General features: G+C 57.6%; 7 protein-coding genes across 7 annotated transcripts; 6 read left to right on the top strand and 1 right to left on the bottom strand.

Moving 5' to 3' along the window:
• Positions 1-1081: 1081 nt before the first annotated feature.
• QBC33DRAFT_620813 (uncharacterized protein) lies at positions 1082-2826 on the bottom strand. Its single transcript, XM_060432773.1, has 3 exons — positions 1889-2826; positions 1405-1833; positions 1082-1317 (listed from the first exon to the last, which is right to left on the bottom strand). The coding sequence occupies exons 1-2, from the start codon at positions 2538-2540 to the stop codon at positions 1427-1429; spliced, it is 1059 nt and encodes a 352-aa protein (XP_060282106.1). The 5' UTR covers positions 2541-2826; the 3' UTR covers positions 1082-1317; positions 1405-1426.
• Positions 2827-2962: 136 nt separating this feature from the next.
• On the top strand, positions 2963-5131 carry QBC33DRAFT_494441 (MFS general substrate transporter). Its single transcript, XM_060425526.1, has one exon. It carries the CDS (start codon positions 3054-3056, stop codon positions 4929-4931), a length of 1878 nt encoding a protein of 625 aa, XP_060282107.1. The 5' UTR covers positions 2963-3053; the 3' UTR covers positions 4932-5131.
• An 836-nt stretch (positions 5132-5967) lies between these two features.
• QBC33DRAFT_579215 (uncharacterized protein) lies at positions 5968-9156 on the top strand (the record flags this gene model as incomplete). The annotated part of the gene is made up of 6 exons (XM_060431121.1): positions 5968-5976; positions 6039-7314; positions 7376-7691; positions 7775-8018; positions 8083-8916; positions 8956-9156. The coding sequence occupies 6 exons, from the start codon at positions 5968-5970 to the stop codon at positions 9154-9156; spliced, it is 2880 nt and encodes a 959-aa protein (XP_060282108.1).
• A 212-nt stretch (positions 9157-9368) lies between these two features.
• Positions 9369-10693, top strand: QBC33DRAFT_494444 (Mss4-like protein). The gene has a single exon (XM_060425527.1). It carries the CDS (start codon positions 9458-9460, stop codon positions 10565-10567), a length of 1110 nt encoding a protein of 369 aa, XP_060282109.1. The 5' UTR covers positions 9369-9457; the 3' UTR covers positions 10568-10693.
• Positions 10694-11075: 382 nt separating this feature from the next.
• QBC33DRAFT_560334 (uncharacterized protein) lies at positions 11076-12415 on the top strand (the record flags this gene model as incomplete). Its single annotated transcript, XM_060430049.1, has 2 exons — positions 11076-11360; positions 11465-12415. The coding sequence occupies 2 exons, from the start codon at positions 11076-11078 to the stop codon at positions 12413-12415; spliced, it is 1236 nt and encodes a 411-aa protein (XP_060282110.1).
• Positions 12416-13011: 596 nt separating this feature from the next.
• On the top strand, positions 13012-15148 carry QBC33DRAFT_542828 (S-adenosyl-L-methionine-dependent methyltransferase). Its single transcript, XM_060428312.1, has 11 exons — positions 13012-13210; positions 13279-13320; positions 13389-13479; positions 13536-13558; positions 13637-13655; positions 13720-13842; positions 13897-13919; positions 13997-14034; positions 14096-14233; positions 14298-14717; positions 14773-15148. The coding sequence occupies exons 1-11, from the start codon at positions 13178-13180 to the stop codon at positions 14819-14821; spliced, it is 999 nt and encodes a 332-aa protein (XP_060282111.1). The 5' UTR covers positions 13012-13177; the 3' UTR covers positions 14822-15148.
• Positions 15149-15655: 507 nt separating this feature from the next.
• Positions 15656-16983, top strand: QBC33DRAFT_119988 (short chain dehydrogenase). The gene is made up of 2 exons (XM_060421975.1): positions 15656-16227; positions 16310-16983. The coding sequence occupies exons 1-2, from the start codon at positions 15908-15910 to the stop codon at positions 16788-16790; spliced, it is 801 nt and encodes a 266-aa protein (XP_060282112.1). The 5' UTR covers positions 15656-15907; the 3' UTR covers positions 16791-16983.
• Positions 16984-17446: the final 463 nt, after the last annotated feature.

Consider the following 17446-nt stretch of genomic DNA (forward strand, 5'->3'; position numbering starts at 1 on the left):
GTAGGTGACTGTTCTAGAGGGCGCTACTTGGGCAGAGAGCTCACTTTACGTACAGAATCTTCAGCATGGAGTTCCCGAGGAACGACGCCCTCCGGAATCATATGGCCGGCAGCCACGGGGGCTTCTCTGGTGGACAGATTGAGCTCGATTGGGCGCTGGTACCCTGGTTAATGGATAAGGCAGCACAATCGCACCTTTACCATTAACCGGTGCCATGATTACCCCGAGCAGAATGGGTCCCCGCCTCCTCCGTCTCACCCACCGTCATCTACCTCAATGGAATCCACATCAACGCAGGTCCAGCCATAATTCTTGTCAACCGCAACCCAACTCGCCGACCCCGCCGCCGACGACACCGCCGCCGACGACAACCACCACCAACACCGCCGACGACGCTGCTGCCGACGATGCCAACAACGCCAACAACGCCGACGACGCCGACACCACCACCACAACCACCACCAACACCGCCAACATCACCTCCCTCAAGACCGCCGCCGCTGATACCACCACCACCACCACCAGCACCACCACCACACCTGGCCCAGCCTGCTGCTCGGGACAATACGTCGTCCGTCGGTGTATACATCAAGCACATCTCCAGTCCAGCTTGACGAAGGGAGGAACAGGGCAAACGATGAACAACCATAGTCTCCACCAAAACAAAGATACACCAAACCTTCCCAACATCCATACTTCTCTTTCTGCTTCGTAATTCTAGTGACAATTATTGTGAAATGATGGCTGTGATTTATGACTAGCAACGAGAGGCAACAGCCCTATATCTGTTGCGTTGTTTTGTATTAGTAGCTGCTTGCGTTTGGTTGCCATGTAATCCCATGGTTAATTCCATTGTGCGCTTTACTAATCCGGTCCCTGTGCCGTCTCAAAACTTGGTCCCTTGGTTGCTCTGTCTGTTGATCTTGGGTAGTGGCCACCTGTGGAGATGTCCCTCCTCTGAGAGAAACCCCACTGCTGCTAGCAGAGTGGTATTGGCGCGGCCAAGCTTCGCTTTGATCACAGGCACTGTCCCCATGGTGGTGGAAACAACTGTCTTCATGGGCTAATTTTGGAGGGATTGCTTGGTTTATGGCAGTCTGGATTTCTATTCAGACTACGTATCGGAAGAAGAAAGGAATGGGTTTGGCCATGTTGCTTCATCATTCATCACAGACGCCACCGCCTCTGCTATTTTCCACAAGCTCTTTTGCACTCTGCCATAATCGGGTTCCTTCTCCACCAGCGGGCCTTGGGGACTATCAATCGCCTTTGTGATCTCGTCGATACGCCTGATTTTGATTTGGCTCATCTGCTTGGCTGTGGAGCTGTTAGCAACTGGAAACAGGAATTGAAGTATTTTTTGCTCGTTTAGCAGGACGGTGATGGCTAATTGTAGGTACCTACCTGTCTACTAGGGGACGATTACCTAGTTGTGCTGCCTTTTGTTCGAACCCCCCGAGTTGATGCCGTTGAGGCAGAGGTTATATCTATCACTCCCTCCACGTATAGACCTAGCCTTCTTAATAGCCCCGGCTGTCAGATCTACGTTGAGATCGAAGGAGCATCTGCAGTGACGTTTGTCGCATCGATGGGCTATAGCAGAAACGCTTGGTAGAGCTCCTGCCTTGGATATGATGGAGAGAAGGATCTGGTTGGAGAATTGCGAGTCTTGTGGGAAGATGGAGGCTTGGCGGAGAAGGTTGAGGTACCTGCCGACGGCCTTAGCTGCGCAATAGCACTGCGATGCGAGTGTTTTCCACGGCATGGTCAGGGGTGCCATTAACGCCTCGTACAGCTCTTGACAGATCTTGGACCTCAATGCGTCTAGTGCCCCTTTGTAGAGTTAGCATGGCTGAATTACAAGCGAATCCCGATTATTAATGCTTACCTAGCAAATCATGGGATAGGAGTGGGTGCGTAGACAGTATAGCTGTCTGAGAGGAACCGGATGAGAAGCGTCCTTGGTGAGACATGACAAGCTTGAACGCGATAAGATGAAGCTCGTCGTGGAGATCCATGGCGTATGCAAAGATCAGGAGGCTACAGAGATCATCGATGGCCAGATCATGCTCCTTCTCAAGAATACCCCTCACCCAGAGAGCGCCGCGATGTTGGACGACGTGGGCGCACTGGTATTTGTCTGCGAGCACCGCTAGCTGCTGGAGAGTCTCCGGTGTAGGTTTATCGTCCTCATCGTTTGTCTTGAAGTGCATGATTCTGCAAAGCAGTATCGTGGCTTCCGCATCATCCTCGGGGAGATCCAGAGTATAGCGCACTAAGGATACGCTAGCATCGGCCAATGCCACAGCTTCCTTGTATTTGCCGCTAAACATGGCCCTGAAGACTGGTGAGGCGAGGGATAGCACCTTCGATGAGACTCTCACCCGCTGCGAGCTTGGTTGCGGGTGTTTGCTCCTTGGTGTTGGCGTGTTTCCTTCTGGCGAGCTTTCTGGTAAGCTTGCTGGCTCTTCTTCAGCAACAAATACCTGCAACCGCAGGTAAATGTCTCCGTCGGGGTCGATGATGACTGGCGAATCCATGGCGCTGTCGTTGAAGAGATGGAAGGCAAGGTAACTCTCAAATTGTGGTTTAGCAGGGCTGTTGGTTGGGGATACCAGAAAATGGCTCGCTCTGCACGTGCCAACCTAACTTCTTGAAGAGGACTACCTAGTCACGTGTGTGCGCAAATTTACCAGGTCTGCGTGTAACAAACAGCTGTTTGCCAATGTGAGAGGCATGTTCCCGTATCCATGAAGCCCGGGCCTGGGCATGGCCACCCATGGCGGCCTGGGAGCAGCCGATCCGGCGGAGCTTGGCGTCGGCCCGCACCGGCGCAATCGTAATCGCGCTGTTGCATTGCTGGTGGGGCTGGAAGTAAACCTAGTGCGACCATACCCGTGCCGATTCGGCACCGAAGCACCACCAAAAATTCGGAAGAGGCAAATGGGCGTGCCCCACAACACCCTACAACGCCCTGACGTTATCCCCGGCCGAGAGGGCCAAGGCATAAATACTATGTATGGCCCGGCCTTCGTCGACGAGAGATTGGCTGCATGTGGTTTCCAAGCAATCAAACAATCCATGACATAAACCACACCACACCACACCACGACATGAGGCCCTCTGTTGACCATGAGAAGAAGGAACTACAACACGGAGATCCAACTAATTGCCCTGCGGAAGATAGCCCAGTTTCCGAAACAGAGAGGACCTCTTCGGACGAACAAGATCCTAGCCATGGGGAAGAACTCTCGACTGGCGAGCCTCGGAGCGAGGAGCCAGCCGCCTCACCAGATCAGCCGGACAACCCGCCCAAATACTCCATCTACACACTTTGGGAGAAGAGGTTCATCGTGCTTGCCGCCGCCCTCAGCGCCTTCTTCTCGCCGCTCACGGCCCAGATCTACCTGCCGGCGTTGCCCGTGCTAGCCAAGGAGTTTCATGTCACGCAATCCCAGATCAACCTGACAGTTACAACGTACATGATCTTCCAGGGAGTGACGCCCATGTTCATCGGCGGCTTCGCCGACTCTGCGGGGCGCCGGCCGGCCTTCGTCATCTGCTTCGTCGTCTACATCGCCGCGAACATCGGCCTGGCGCTCAGCAAGAACTACGCGTCCGTGCTAGCGGTGCGGTGCCTACAGTCGGCCGGGTCCAGCACCACCGTGGCCCTCTGCCAGGCCGTCGTGGCCGACATCATCACGAGCGCCGAGCGCGGCCAGTACATCGGCATCACCGTGATCCCCATCGTGCTGGCGCCGAGCCTGGGGCCAGTCCTGGGCGGCGTGCTATCGCAGTACCTCGGCTGGCGCTCCATCTTCTGGTTCCTCACCATCGCCTCGGCCATCAACCTCGCCGCCCTACTCTTCTTCTTCCCCGAGACCTGCCGCCGCATCGTCGGCGACGGCTCCGTCCGCCCGCCCCTCGCCTACCGCACCTTCCGCCAGATGCTCGTCGACCGGCGGCGTCGCCGGCGCGCTGCCGCCGAGGAGGCAAGCGGCGGCCTCAAACGGACGACCTCGACGGCCTCAGCGGCGCCGACGCTGCGGCTCGCGGCGCCCGACGTGCTCGGCTCCGTCGTGCTCCTCTGCCAGAAGGAGCTGGGGCTCCTGCTCTTCTACAGCGCCGTCGCGTTCGCGGGCTTCTACGCCATCGCCACGGCCATGCCGTCGCAGCTCAGCTCCATGTACGGGCTCAACGACCTGCAGATCGGGCTCATGTACCTGCCGCTGGCGGGCGGGTCGATCGCGTCCGCGCTCGTCGCGGGCCCGGCCATCAACCGCAACTACCGCCGGCACGCGGCGCGCCTCGGCCTCGCCGTCGACAAGAGCCGGCAGATGGACCTGGCCGGGTTCCCGATCGAGCGCGCGCGCCTCGAGGTCGGCATGCCGCTGCTGGCGCTCAGCGCGGCGGCGCTCGTGTGCTGGGGTTGGGTCATGCAGGAGCGCGGCGGGCTGCCGGCTACGTGCGTGCTGCTGTTTGTCATGGGCGCCGGCATGACTGGGTTTAGCAACACGAGCAACGTCCTCATCGTCGACATACACCCCGGCCGGGCTGGCGCTGCTGTTGCGGCCAATAACCTCACCAGGTGTCTGTTGGGCGCGGCGTCGAGTGCCGTCATTGTGCCCATGATCAACGCCATGGGGTCCGGGTGGGCATTTACGCTGATTGGGTTGTTGTACGTGGTGTTCTCACCGGTGCTGCTCCTGATCATGAAGAAAGGGGTTGCGTGGAGGGCCGAAGAGGCGGAGAAGCAGGAGAGGAAGAAGAGGAGGAAGGAGGAGGCGGGGGCGGGGGCGGGAGAAGACGGGGTGCAGGATGGCGAGGGAGAGGATTGTAATGGAGTTGCCGGCGGCAACGCTGGTGGAATTAGATCGGAGACAAAGGAGGAGAATGATGTCGAGGGCGAGAGGCGCGTTGGCGGGAGCTGACCAATGGCAGGCAGGAAACTGTAGCGCGATGCTCCGCCCCAGAGGAGAAAAGAAATGCCTCCAAGGCCGCCCAAGCAGACCTACCTAGAGATGGGCCTGGGCATTGTACTGAGTAAGTGCTGCCACCTATACCAACGTGCAGTATATCCAATTCAGCGAAGAAAATAAAATGAAACAATAAAGAATAAATCAAGCAAGGGGTCAATCCTCAATTGGGTGCCCTCGGTTGAACTCTGGCAAAAATACCGAGGGGCTGTGCGCGAATGAATCATTGGGTACTACCTACTTCGGTGGGACATGGCACCGAAGAGGCCTTCCAGGTTCCTTGCGCCTGCGCTGCTTAACATGCATTAGCCTCTCGCTCGTTTTCGGGGTTCTCCTTCTTCCGTGGAGACGGAAACCTGGGGAGATCCCCATGGTATGTACCTCGCTGCTCGACTTCTTATGCCCATGGACCATCAGACTCCCTGCTCGCTCTCGTTGAAGAACCTTGAAGAACTTCCGCAGCGGCTATGGCACCTCTCAGTAAAGTGTGAGTCGGGTTGACCCCTGGCAGCCCCCAGGTTTGGCCTGCAAAAAATGCGGCACCCTGGTACACTACCCCTCATGAAGAGTGTCTTAGACTCCGCTCGAAGATGTCTAGAGGAGAGGGGGTTGGTCTTATATGGGGTTAATACGAGGACCCTAGAGAAATCGCTAAACTATTACTGCGAAGTGAAGGCCCTAAATTTCTAGTATTTTTCGGCCCCACGTCGCAAGTTTGCTGGCGCCCTACCAGGAAGACCAGACTTGCTTTAGCGGAAGTGAGATATCCAGGCTAGCTTGGATAGAAACCTATCTCGGTGTAATGTCTCACGAACAAGGCATACAGTCCAGGGTCGGTCCTGGACCGCAGTCTGGCCCGTGGCTGCCCTAGAGCATATATGGGTATGATGCCCCCGACTTGGTACCATGGGAGAGTTCATATCTGCCGTCGTCTTGGGAGAGACAGGGTCCAGTTCCAAACCGCCGCTGTCCAGATAGCTTCTTGGGAAATATGTCTCTGGTGAGTTCGCCCGAAGTTCCCGTTAGCCCACCGGGTCTCTAACTCGTGATGAATACGCGCAGTCAACATGGCTCCAAGGCGTCTTCCCCAGCTCGGGGCTCGACGTTCTCGCTGGGTTCGCCGAGCCACCCATGTCGGCAAAGCCGAAGCTGCGGTGGTGGTGGCCGCACGGCGCGGTCGAGGTTGACGAGATCAAGGCGGAGGTCGACCAGATGTACCAGGCCGGATTCGGTGGCGCCGAGATCAACGACGTCCACCGCGGCGTCAAGGTTGCCATTGACCCGGTCGGCCACGGATGGGCAACGGAACCGTGGATTGAGGCCGTCCAGGCTGCCAGCGACCACTCGCTGCCCTTGGGCTTCCAGATCGACTTCGCGCTAGGGCCCTCGTACCCTGCGGCCGTGCCGACTCTGACGCCCGACGATGTGGGTGCCGAAAAGGAGGTTGTGGGCGGACAGGTGGTAGTGACGAACGGGGCCACCTACAGCGGTCCGATCCCTCAACCAGCCAAGGCTGCCGGGAATCGAGTGAACAACAAAACCCTCCTCGCCGTGCACGCCTGGAGGATGAATGCCGCGAGTACGCCCACCGCCGTCCCCGTGGTGTTGGACCTGGACACCAGGGTGGATCTGACGAGTGAGGTCGAAAATGGGAACGTCACCTTTACTCCGCCGGACAAGGGCACATGGCTCATCATCTCATACCACATGCGAGGTACCGGACAAGTCGCTGAGGCGGGACCCCATAACGCCGAGGACGGCGCCGTCATCGACCATTTCTCCATGGCGGGCATCACGGCCAGCACCGACTTCTGGGACCAGAACATCCTGTCGCCAACCTTCAAGTCGGTTCTCAAGGGGATCGGCGGCTCCTTCTTCGAGGACTCCATCGAGCTGGAATACGAGACACTCTGGACCCCCGGGCTCCGCTGCGAGTTCAAGCGGCGGAGGGGCTACGACCTGTTCCGCTATCTGCCGGCCGTGGTGCAGGCCAAGCAGAAGAACGCGTACAAGTTTGCCGATGAGGAGGTCACACGGGGTGTCATCAACGACTTCTGGGACACGCTGGGCGAAATGTACATCGAGAACCACGCCGACCACATGATGTCGTGGTCCAAGTCCCTCGGGATGAAGTTCCGCGCCCAGGTCTACGGCCTACCCACTGATGCCATGTCCGCGTCGGCGGCGATCTCGATTCCCGAGGGCGAGAGCCTGGGCTTCAAGAACATGGGGGATTACCGCTCGCTGGCCGGGGCGGCGAACATGATGGGTCTGAACCTGATCTCCAACGAGGCGTGCGCCTTCGCCGGGGCGGCATATTCCGTCACCTGGGAACTTGGTAAGTCTCGCAGGATAGGTCGGGCTTGGGAGATGATGAGCGCTGACGAGGAGTCGTGTAGTGCTCAAGACTTTGAACCCCATCTTCACCAGCGGCAACAACCATCAGGTACTTCACGGCTTCTCCTACCTAAACGCCGAGACCGCGAAATGGCCCGGCAACGCGGCATTCACTCCGTACAACGGCAACATGGGCTACTCGGAATCCTGGGGCCCCCGGATCCCGCTGTGGAACCATGCCACCGACATCACGGGTTATATCTCGAGGATGCAGTATATCCTGCAGCGGGGAATCCCGCAGCATGATGTCGCCTTTTTCGAGCAAAAGGGCTATATCGGGGCCGGATATAACAGCCCCTGGTTTGCAGACTCGGGAACGTGAGTCTCTCTCCACCCCCCTCCTTAGTGAATCTCCAGTTCCATAACAAGGTACTGACTGTCACCTCTTGGATGGCATCCAGCATGCTGGGATGGAGTCTGAATATCATTGGACCGTCGCTTCTCGACCTACCCAGCGCCACTGTCCGCGACAAGCGACTTGCCCCTGATGGTCCCGCATACAAGCTCCTGGCCTTCGAGGGCGATGCTTTCGCAAATAAGCTTCCGGTTGCCAAGCTTGCCTCGGCCAAGAAGATACTGGAATTTGCCAAAGCAGGTCTCCCTATCCTCATTGTCGGCGATTGGTCGACAGTGACCGCATTCGGGGTGAGTGATCAGCGTCCATATCGTACATGCAGGGTCAAGGTAGCCAGGCTAACTAGGATGCTAGTACGGCGAATCCGCCCTCAATTCCGAGATAACTTCCATCTTCGCCGAGATCCTCAGTCTCCCCAACGTCGTCAACGTCGCGAGCCGCGACGATATTGGCGAAGGGGTGGTGAAGACGGGGGTCTTGCCCGAGGTCCAGTACAACTCGTCGCAGCTCATCAGCTACCACCGCGTCGACGGCGACCTAGACTACTTCCTCCTTGTAGCGGCATCCCCAGCAACCTACGCTGTCAGCACCAAGACAAAGGTCTATGCCGTCGATACCGACGTTATCCTCCCGCGGAGAAACGCCAACGGAGTGCCGTTCCTCATGGATCTCTGGACAGGAGATGTGACGCCGATCGCTCAGTACGAGGAGCTTTCCGACAGCCAGATCAAGGTGCACATCAACCTCGAGGCATACCAAGGAATGATGATCACGATCGCGCCCCTGGAGAAAGCCCCGGTGCACGCGGTGACGACCACAGCCCAGCTAGTCGGCCGCGACGCACACGGCCTGTACGTCCGCTCCAACGTCTCCGGGACGTACACCTCGAAGCTCAGCACCGGCAAGACCATCAAGTCGACCATCGGCATAATCCCGCCGCGCGTCGAGCTTCGCAACTGGACGCTGACGGTGGACGACTGGCGGCCGACCGACGACGTCTACTCAACCGAGACGGTCCACGTCCACCACGAGCTGCACCTCGACACCCTCGAGCCGTGGACCAGCTATCCCGAGCTCGAGGACACATCGGGCGTCGGCACCTACGCGACGGCGTTCGACCTCGGCGCCGACTGGCCCGCCGACGCGGGCGCTGTCCTCGGCATCCCGACCTTCACGGGCTCGTTCCGGGTGCGCCTTAACGGGGAGCAGCTGCCGCCACTGGACCAGCTGGGCGCCGAGTTCGACGTCGGGCAGTGGCTTAAGAAGGGGCGCAACGAGATCGAGATCGAGGTCGCGACGCCGCTGCTTAACAGGCTGCGGGTCGTGGACCCGAGTGTTTATGGGCCGGCGGCGAGGCAGGCGTACGGGCTGGTGGGGCCGGTTGTGGTGATGCCGTATCGGCAGGTGAGGGTTTGCCGGGAGAGGTGATTGGACGCGGCATGAGCAGGTACATATGTATGTAACATTTTGAAAGGGGGAAAAACACGAAGCCTGTCCCGTCTCATCGTATGGCCGGGCCTGGATTTGCCCGAGCTTATCGGTCAGTTCTTGTCACTTCTGGTCACATGGCTGCGCGTTTGATAGGTGATGCGGGGGTCAATACTTCCCCCGCCCTCGCGTCATCTAATTATACCGTGAGCCGCCTCGTCAAGTTCGCTCTGCCTCCTTTCTCTCTGGTCCGCGTCAGTCCTCCGTCTCCCATATCGATCGAAGCTCAAATCTCCACACAATGGCCTCTATCGACCTCCCCCCAGAGCTCCCCACAGCAACCAAGACCCTAACAGCCCAGTGCTACTGCAAAGCCACCCACTTTACCATCACAGTCCCCTCCTCCGCCCTCCCCCTCCCCGTCCACCTCTGCCACTGCTCCATCTGCCGCCAAACCCACGGCACCCTCTCCAGCTTCCACGCGCCCCTCCCCGCAGGCATCGAGCCGACCTTCATCCCCCCCTCCTCCCTCGCAGCCTCCCTAACCGGCTACCTGCACTCCCCCTCCGCCCTCAGCACCCGCTACTTCTGCCGCACCTGCGGCTGCCACGTCGGCGACGCGGACACCGAACCGGACCCGCACACGGGCAAGGCGGAGTGGCGCGTCGCGACCTCTGTCTTCGACTCCCAGGAGCACTTCGTGATCCGCTCGCACGTCTACACGCGCGGCCACGGCACCGGCCTGCACGACTGGCTGCCGCGCCTGGGCGGCGAGGAGGCCGTGCGCGTCTGGAACCCCGACCGCGACGAGATCCCGTCGGGCCCGCCGCCGCGGGCGGAGTCCGACGCCGAGGGGAACGAGCGCCTGCGCGCCGAGTGTCGGTGCGGCGGGGTGTCGTTTACGATTCCGCGGCCGAATGCGCCGGGGGTGGAGGCGGCGAGGGAGTTTGTGAGCCCGACGCATGCTGACAGGTGGGTCGCGACGTTGGACTTGTGTGATGATTGCAGGCTCGTGGGCGGGGCGCATGTTACGGGGTGGATGTTTGTGCCCGGTGCAGTGACGGAGCCGAGGATCGGGATCGGGGGACCGCAGGGGTTGGAGGTGGGGGATGGGACGCTGCGGACGTTTCGGTCGAGTGAGGGGATCGCCAGGGGGTTCTGTGGGGTGTGTGGGGCGACGGTGTTGTTTGCTTGCGAGGAGCGGGCTGGGGTTGTGGATGTTGCGGTTGGGGTGTTGAGGGCGCCGGAGGGGGTTGCGGCTGAGGGGTGGCTTACATGGAGGACGGGGCGGGTGGGTTATTATGAGAGCGGGGAGAGGTATGATCCGGTGTTTGCGAAGGCGTTGAAGGAGGGATTTGAGGAGTGGGGGGTGAAGACGTATGGGGAGTTGCTGGATTTCAAGATTGGGTGAGATCAGGAGCAGCCTGGATATCTATTGATTGATTATTTGTCAAGGCTTCAAATTGCTCATTCCCAGCAGATCATTCTTCGTAACACTGTTCTATCATAAACAGCAGCTGAGCCGACTTGCAACTAATACCGTATGGCGGTGTGTCAGAGTCCTCATCGATGATTCCTTGCCCTAAACGTTGAGATACAAATAAAGGAGCTGGAGAGGTTTCGCCCTCCCTCAAACACTGCATTTTCCAAGAGCAGGACACCCATTTGAAGACGACACTCGAAAGTGAGGGAACACCTCAGGTACGCAAACAGGAGGCACAGTGTGCATTCCAGGGCTGTGGCGGTTCCTACTGTAAGCACCCAACACCCAACACCCAACGCACCTGAGCTGTTGGTTTGCTTTCCATTTTCCAAATCCCCATCCCTTTGTCCCCCTGCTCTGCTTCCTTCCTTCTATGAATTGGGGGATCTGGCCAGTTGTTCTAGCAGTCGGGCACCTTCCCCCAACCATACGCAAAATGGCGAATCCCACCACTGTGAATCTTGGGAACATCGTCTTGACGATTACCCCTATCGCCCGCGGGAACCCCTCCCCAACCAGCGCTCAACCTCCGGATGACGAGCGCGGCGTCATCGAGGACCTGCGCACATGCAGTCTCTATTCCTCCCTCTCCAAGCTCCGCTCGAGCGAAAAGTTCTCCGACATGACCATCACCTGCCAAGGCCAGACCTTCAAGGCCCATCGCGCCGTCGTCTGCAGCCAGTCGTCCTTCTTTGACAGGGCCTTCTCGAGCGGGTTCAATGTGAGAGCGCCACCATCCCACAACCTTAAATTGCTCAGAGAGGGCAGATTGCACAGCTTCGCCTGCGCAGCGGGGAAGCTGACTCACTCACATCCCTTACCTAGGAGTCCGTTTCCGGCGTCATAGACCTGCCAGACGACGATCCCGAGGTTGTGGAGCGTTTCCTGCAGTTCCTGTACACGGGGGACTACAAGGACGGGGAATACCCGAACACGGGGGACCCGTCCATCCCCGCCACGATGACCAGCGAAGAAGTCGCCGAGGAACTAGCCCAGGCCCCGGGCGTGACCGTCGGACCAGGGGCCGGTGCTGAACGGCCAGCTTCCCACTCGGTCGATCCTCTCGACGAGGGGGCCGTTCAGCCGATGGGGGACCCCGCCACGGAGGAGCACGTCATCTGGGCTGAGGCGGCTGGGATGGGGGTGGAGCATTCCAAATATGACACCAATCACGACGATGAGGTGGAGGACCCGGACTTCCCGAGCCCGGACCCCTCAGACGATGAGGACGAGCCGCCGGAGGAGTACTACGAGTACGAGGAGGAAAGCTACGCCGACGACGACGACGACGGCAACAGCGGGGTGCCCGACGCGGGCCAGCAAACGGCCGCTACGACCACCACCAAGGAGTCCCGGGTCAAGACGGCGATACGGATACGGCGACAGCAGAAGCAGGAGGGGGCCAGCAAGGCAGACGCGAACTCCCCGGTGGAGGAGTCCCGGCGCCCGCGCGGCCTGTTCCTGGCGCTGCGACTGTACGTGATGGCGGACCGGTACGACGTGCCGGCGCTGCGGCTGTTGGCGCGGGAGCGCCTGTACCGGACGGCCGAGCGGTGCTGGGAGTCGCGGGCCGACTTCCCGGCCCTCGTGGACGAGCTGTACGCCACGACGGCGCCGGGCGACGTCGCGCTGCGGGGGGTCGTGTGCCGGCTTGTTGGGAACGGCCTGGGGAGGAGGGGGACGAGGGAGAGGATGGCGGGGGTGATGAGGAAGCATGGGGACTTTGCTGTTGATGTTATGAATTACTTCCTCGAGGCGCCCCGCGTGTGGTGGTAGTTGCGTGGCTTGAGGAGGATATGTTGGGGACTGGTTCATGCTTCGGGTTGTGTCTCAGAGGATGGACGGTTGATATGATTACGTGAAGTCACTTTTACCATGGGAATTAGTGTAGGTATTGGTATGAGACAGGAGTATTCCATAGATGGCTAGGTTTGCTTCGATTGAGATTTAATTACAACCAAATCTGGCATTGTGCCTTGTGGACAACTGTCTGGCACCTCAGTGCGAAGCCCTACGGTGATGCGAGTTGGCGGACGGCATTGTATTTTTAAGGGGTTTGAGAAAGGTGTAGTCAAACAATCAGATAATTATATGCCAGAGTCGTCAAAGCAGAATACCGAGTATTTAAACGGTCAGATATACGCATGTAGGCAACTCGAACCGGGCAGACCGAGATGGTGTGTTCAAATTCAATATAATTAGACGAATCTGTTCCACGATGTAACAGTAGCTGCGTCCCCGGCAGCGTCTCCGGAAGGGCCGCGGTCGCAGTCCCACGCGGGCTAACCCGCACTAGTAAGACGCACCGCCGTGGGATGCATTTCTGCAACAGTGTGGCGCCCCAACAGCGCCATTCCGGCTTCCTGGTTGGCCCTTAGGGTCGAAAGTATGGTAAGAAAACGCGGAGGAATCAGGTCATCGGCATCCCATAACATGGAGAGCATCTGCCCCCGTCATTCCCCCGTCCTTCCCCCCGTTCTCCCAATACCCTTCGTTTTCGCTCTCCGTGCTGATCGTACATAAACGTCTCTCTAAAATATGGCGGAAGTTACTTCTGACGTCACCCAAATTGTGGGATATATCTTCAATATATAAATCTCTTGGAGTCTAGGGCTGACAAGCCGTTGTGCTACACTCAGGCCGCGGATGATTTCGGCGATGTCGACTCGACTCTCCAGTTGGTACGTACGGGAATCGTAAACTCCCGCCGATCACTGGAAAAAATGTTGACACTCTGCCGCCGGCGTAGTCTCTCGCGACATCTCTAACCTCGCTGCGGTCATCGGTCCAAGCGTACCATGAAGAAAATGGGAGGACGTACCATGCACTCAGCGCTGGAAGTAAGGATCTCAGGCACAGTCTGGCGGGATCAACGCTAACCTCGGTGTTTGGATAGAATATTTGTTTCCAAATGACGACGTTCGTGCAAATTTATCTGACCACTGGGCTGGAAACTGCGGAGAAGTCCGATAGCTAATAATCGTTTCTTCTCGACAGAGTGAGCTTGATCGTTTAGGTGAGTGTACCCTGTCACTGAACGATACCCCGTATCAAAGCTGGTTTCTCTGACAACCTAGTAGACATACAGCACTCCCTGTTTCGCCTTACACTCGACGATAGATTGTGCTTGAGTCCCAAGAATGATGGGGCGAAGAGGGTCCTAGACGTTGGCACGGGGACTGGCATCTGGGCCATTGATTACGGTGAGCACTCCATGATTTCTATTCTCGTGGGCAGTACAACTAACCAGTGCAAAGCGGACAACCATCCGGAGGCGAAGGTGAGCATATATCTAGCCCAGCCTCAAGAAGGCTATTTATTTATCTTGGTTGACCTAACCCCGCCTACCCTCTGCAGGTCATCGGCATTGATCTAAGCCCAGTCCAGTCATCCTTGTAGGTCTCTGTCGCCCCTGACAGCTACTATTTCCCCTGTCTCATCCCTTTGCGTATACAGTCTTCCCCCGAACTGCTCTTTTGAGATCGACGACATTGAGAAAGAGTGGACATGGAATGAACCTTTCGACTTCATCTTCTCCCGGACGTTGGCCGGCAGCTTTTCAGATACGCAGGCATTCATCCAGAAGGCCTACGAGTGAGTGATTTGCCCACCTCGACAATTTGTAGTACCAGCCACCATCTTACAGTCCAATTTATAGCAACCTCGAGCCAGGCGGCTACCTCGAGATGGAAGACATCGCGCTGCCCGTGACAAGCGACGACGGCACGCTGGCCGAGGACTCGTTCCTCGCGCGCATGTCACACATGACGACCGAGGCGGCCGAGAAGCTGGGGCGGCGCATCGACCTCTCGCCGACGTACAAGGGCATGTTCGAGGCGGCGGGCTTCGTCGACGTCGTCATCAAGCGCTTCAAGTGGCCCAGCAACATGTGGCCGCGCGACAAGAAGTTCAAGGAGATGGGCCGCTGGAACTTTGCCAACATCGACCCAGGCCTCGAGGGTCTGACTCTCGCCCTGTTCACAAGGGGGCTGGGCATCAGCAGGGAGGAGACCCTGGCGTTCTGCGAGGGGGCGAGGAGGGAGATCCGGGATGTCAAGATTCATGCTTATTGGCCCATGTGAGTGAAAAGTTGTTCTAGGTTTTATTTGAGAAACAGCGCTGACCCTCGACAGCATTGTTTGCTACGGCAGGAAGCCCGGGAATAACAAGGCTCCCGAGTGAGGAATTGTAGTACGCTGGGTTGAAAGGGTATTCCTTGTTGTTAGACGTGGATCAGGACCGATTCCCCCGTTTTTCATCCCACAAGCGCGGAATTCATCTCATTGATATCTCTAGGTTAACCTTCGTTAATTTTAGTGTTTTGCGTAATGCTTCCTAGGCGAAAGTGAATTTCTCTAGAAGAGAGGGAGGGCGCCGCCGCTCATGTGCCTCCTGTCCAACAACCTCATTCCAGGCTCGACTCTGAAAGAGTGATGCCAATTCGACGATATAGACCGATTCTGATCAAATAAGACTCAGAACTGCCTATCATGGCAGAGAAGAAGGGCCGAGGTATCCAAAGCCGACATAAGACGAGTGCAGAGGTGGAAACTCCACCTGAAGCCGCCATGATATCACAGGCAAAGCTAGTCCAGTCAATTGGACTAGACCACATTTTGCAGGCGAAGCCAGGAAGCTTACATGGATTTGGATCCGACTTGGCGAGTGTGATAGTTTTGAGTTACTTGCATTTCACGAGACGTACAGCCAGTCATAATAACGCCTACTATATAAGCTTCAATGGAACTCACGCAAGTGGGTAATTATGTCTTATCAGGATTGGTTGCGGCCACCCCGCTCTTGACCCCTCGCCAGCATGACGATCGTACCCGCCGGAAGCGGTTTGGTGGGGTCATGGGTGCCTGGTCGTTTGCAGAGGCAACAAAACCAAAAACCCAAACCAAAAACCCATCCAACAACAGCTTCTTCAAACTCGGGTGCAACTGTTTTGGCAGTCGAAGCCAAGCCTAGATTTAGATGAATTGAGTCCCAAGGGACACATCATACGATTGTATCTGTATCTTCAAGTTGTGCCGTACCATAAAGCCTATCAGACCTGAAAGCATGTGAGGTGTTTCACTCCTGGTGGGGACGATCTCAAGGTGCTGTGCGATCAGATCCATAATGACGTAACGTCATCAACCCCCTCCTCTCCCGTTGAACCATCTTAACATTTGAATTCCCACGCATTACCACCTCTTCGCAGACTTCCCAGACAGCTTTTCCCGTCATCTATTTAGATATCAAACCATCAGAACAGCCGCAATCATGCCGATTCCAGTCCCCAAATCCGACAGCCTCAAGGACCTCTTCAGCCTCAAGGGCAAGGTCGTCGTCGTCACCGGCGCTTCCGGCCCTCGGGGCATGGGCATCGAGGCAGCTCGGGGGTGCGCCGAGATGGGTGCAGATATCGCCCTCACTTACTCTTCCCGCAAGGAGGGCGGCGAGAGGAACGCCGAGGAACTGAAGAAGCAGTACGGCATCCAGGCGAAGGCGTACAAGTGCAATATCGGCGACTACGCAGATGTTGAAAAGGTGGTCAACCAAGTCATCAACGACTTTGGCAAGATTGACGCCTTCATCGCAAAGTAAGTGGTTTGGTGCTGCGATGGAGTGAAAAACGAAGACGAGTTTGCCCAATGCTGACGTGAACGCCCCCCCCCCAAATAGTGCCGGCGCAACCGCCAACAACGGCGTCGTTGACGGCACAGCGGAGGAGTGGGACCATGTCATCCAGACAGACCTCAACGGCACGGCGTACTGTGCCAAGGCGGTGGGCCAGCACTTCAGGAAGCAGGGCCACGGCTCCTTCGTCATCACGGCGTCCATGTCGGGTCTCGTCGCCAACTTCCCGCAGGAGCAGACGTCGTACAACGTCGCCAAGGCCGGCTGCATCCACATGGCCCGCTCGCTCGCGAATGAGTGGCGCGACTATGCCCGCGTCAATTCCATCTCCCCAGGCTACATCGACACGGGCCTGTCCGACTTCATCGACCAGAAGACGCAGGATCTGTGGAACAGCATGATCCCGATGGGCCGGAACGGGCAGGCCAAGGAGCTCAAAGGCGCATATGTCTACCTCGTCAGCGATGCTAGCACCTACACTACCGGCACGAATATTGTCATCGACGGTGGTTATACGGCCCGGTAAATGGAGGTCGGAATGTCTCGCTCGATGCCGAGATGGCTGCCAGGTTAAAAAGGTATCTACGATAATCACCGCGACGCGATTCTCAGATGCTCACAGCTGGTCGAACAGATGCAATTGGGGGAAAATAAACAAAACAAAACAAAAGGAGTTGACCTGGGTTCGGGTTCGTCGAGTGGGACGTGAAGTTTGCGTGTCTAGTATGTATCGTAGTGACTTGGTTCCCAAATGAAACTGCCGAAGTTCTCACCGGTCGCGGCCTAGCATTCCGAATATAGGCTAGTGTGGATTACCTAGGATTACGTACACAATATTCGCGCTTTGACGCCTTCAACGTGGGACCAATCCAAGTCGTCAATCTGCCAATCTGGCGCCCACGGCCAATAGCAATGGGCCCAGCATGGCGGAAAAGGACCCCCGCCAAACGCTTGTCCATGTTTCCCCTGACCCGGCATTCAATCCCCAATGGCCCACCCTTCCTCCCCACCATTCCCGATCAACACCCCAAGTTTAACACCTCACAAGCTCGCCGCCCTTGCAGCGACTGTCGACGGCAAACCAAATGGCGGGGCGATCGATTTGAACGACATTCGGCGCAGAAGTCGAACTCGGGATCGAGGAGACAGGAGAGATTGGAGTGGATCATTCACCAACCACAA

This window comes from Phialemonium atrogriseum (genome assembly GCF_030411735.1).
Source record: "Phialemonium atrogriseum strain 8032-3 unplaced genomic scaffold QBC33scaffold_17, whole genome shotgun sequence".
NCBI lineage: Eukaryota > Fungi > Ascomycota > Sordariomycetes > Cephalothecales > Cephalothecaceae > Phialemonium > Phialemonium atrogriseum.

Coding starts and splice junctions, on each gene's coding strand:
- QBC33DRAFT_620813 (XM_060432773.1), bottom strand. CDS start 2,540: ATGGATTCGCCAGTCATCATCGACCCCGACGGAGACATTTACCTGCGG. Junction 1,834..1,888: donor CCTATCCCATGATTTGCTAG/GTAAGCATTAAT, acceptor AACTCTACAAAG/GGGCACTAGACGCATTGAGG.
- QBC33DRAFT_494441 (XM_060425526.1), top strand. CDS start 3,054: ATGTGGTTTCCAAGCAATCAAACAATCCATGACATAAACCACACCACA.
- QBC33DRAFT_494444 (XM_060425527.1), top strand. CDS start 9,458: ATGGCCTCTATCGACCTCCCCCCAGAGCTCCCCACAGCAACCAAGACC.
- QBC33DRAFT_542828 (XM_060428312.1), top strand. CDS start 13,178: ATGGCGGAAGTTACTTCTGACGTCACCCAAATT. Junction 13,920..13,996: donor ACAACCATCCGGAGGCGAAG/GTGAGCATATAT, acceptor TACCCTCTGCAG/GTCATCGGCATTGATCTAAG. Junction 14,718..14,772: donor ATTCATGCTTATTGGCCCAT/GTGAGTGAAAAG, acceptor GACCCTCGACAG/CATTGTTTGCTACGGCAGGA.
- QBC33DRAFT_119988 (XM_060421975.1), top strand. CDS start 15,908: ATGCCGATTCCAGTCCCCAAATCCGACAGCCTCAAGGACCTCTTCAGC. Junction 16,228..16,309: donor ATTGACGCCTTCATCGCAAA/GTAAGTGGTTTG, acceptor CCCCCCAAATAG/TGCCGGCGCAACCGCCAACA.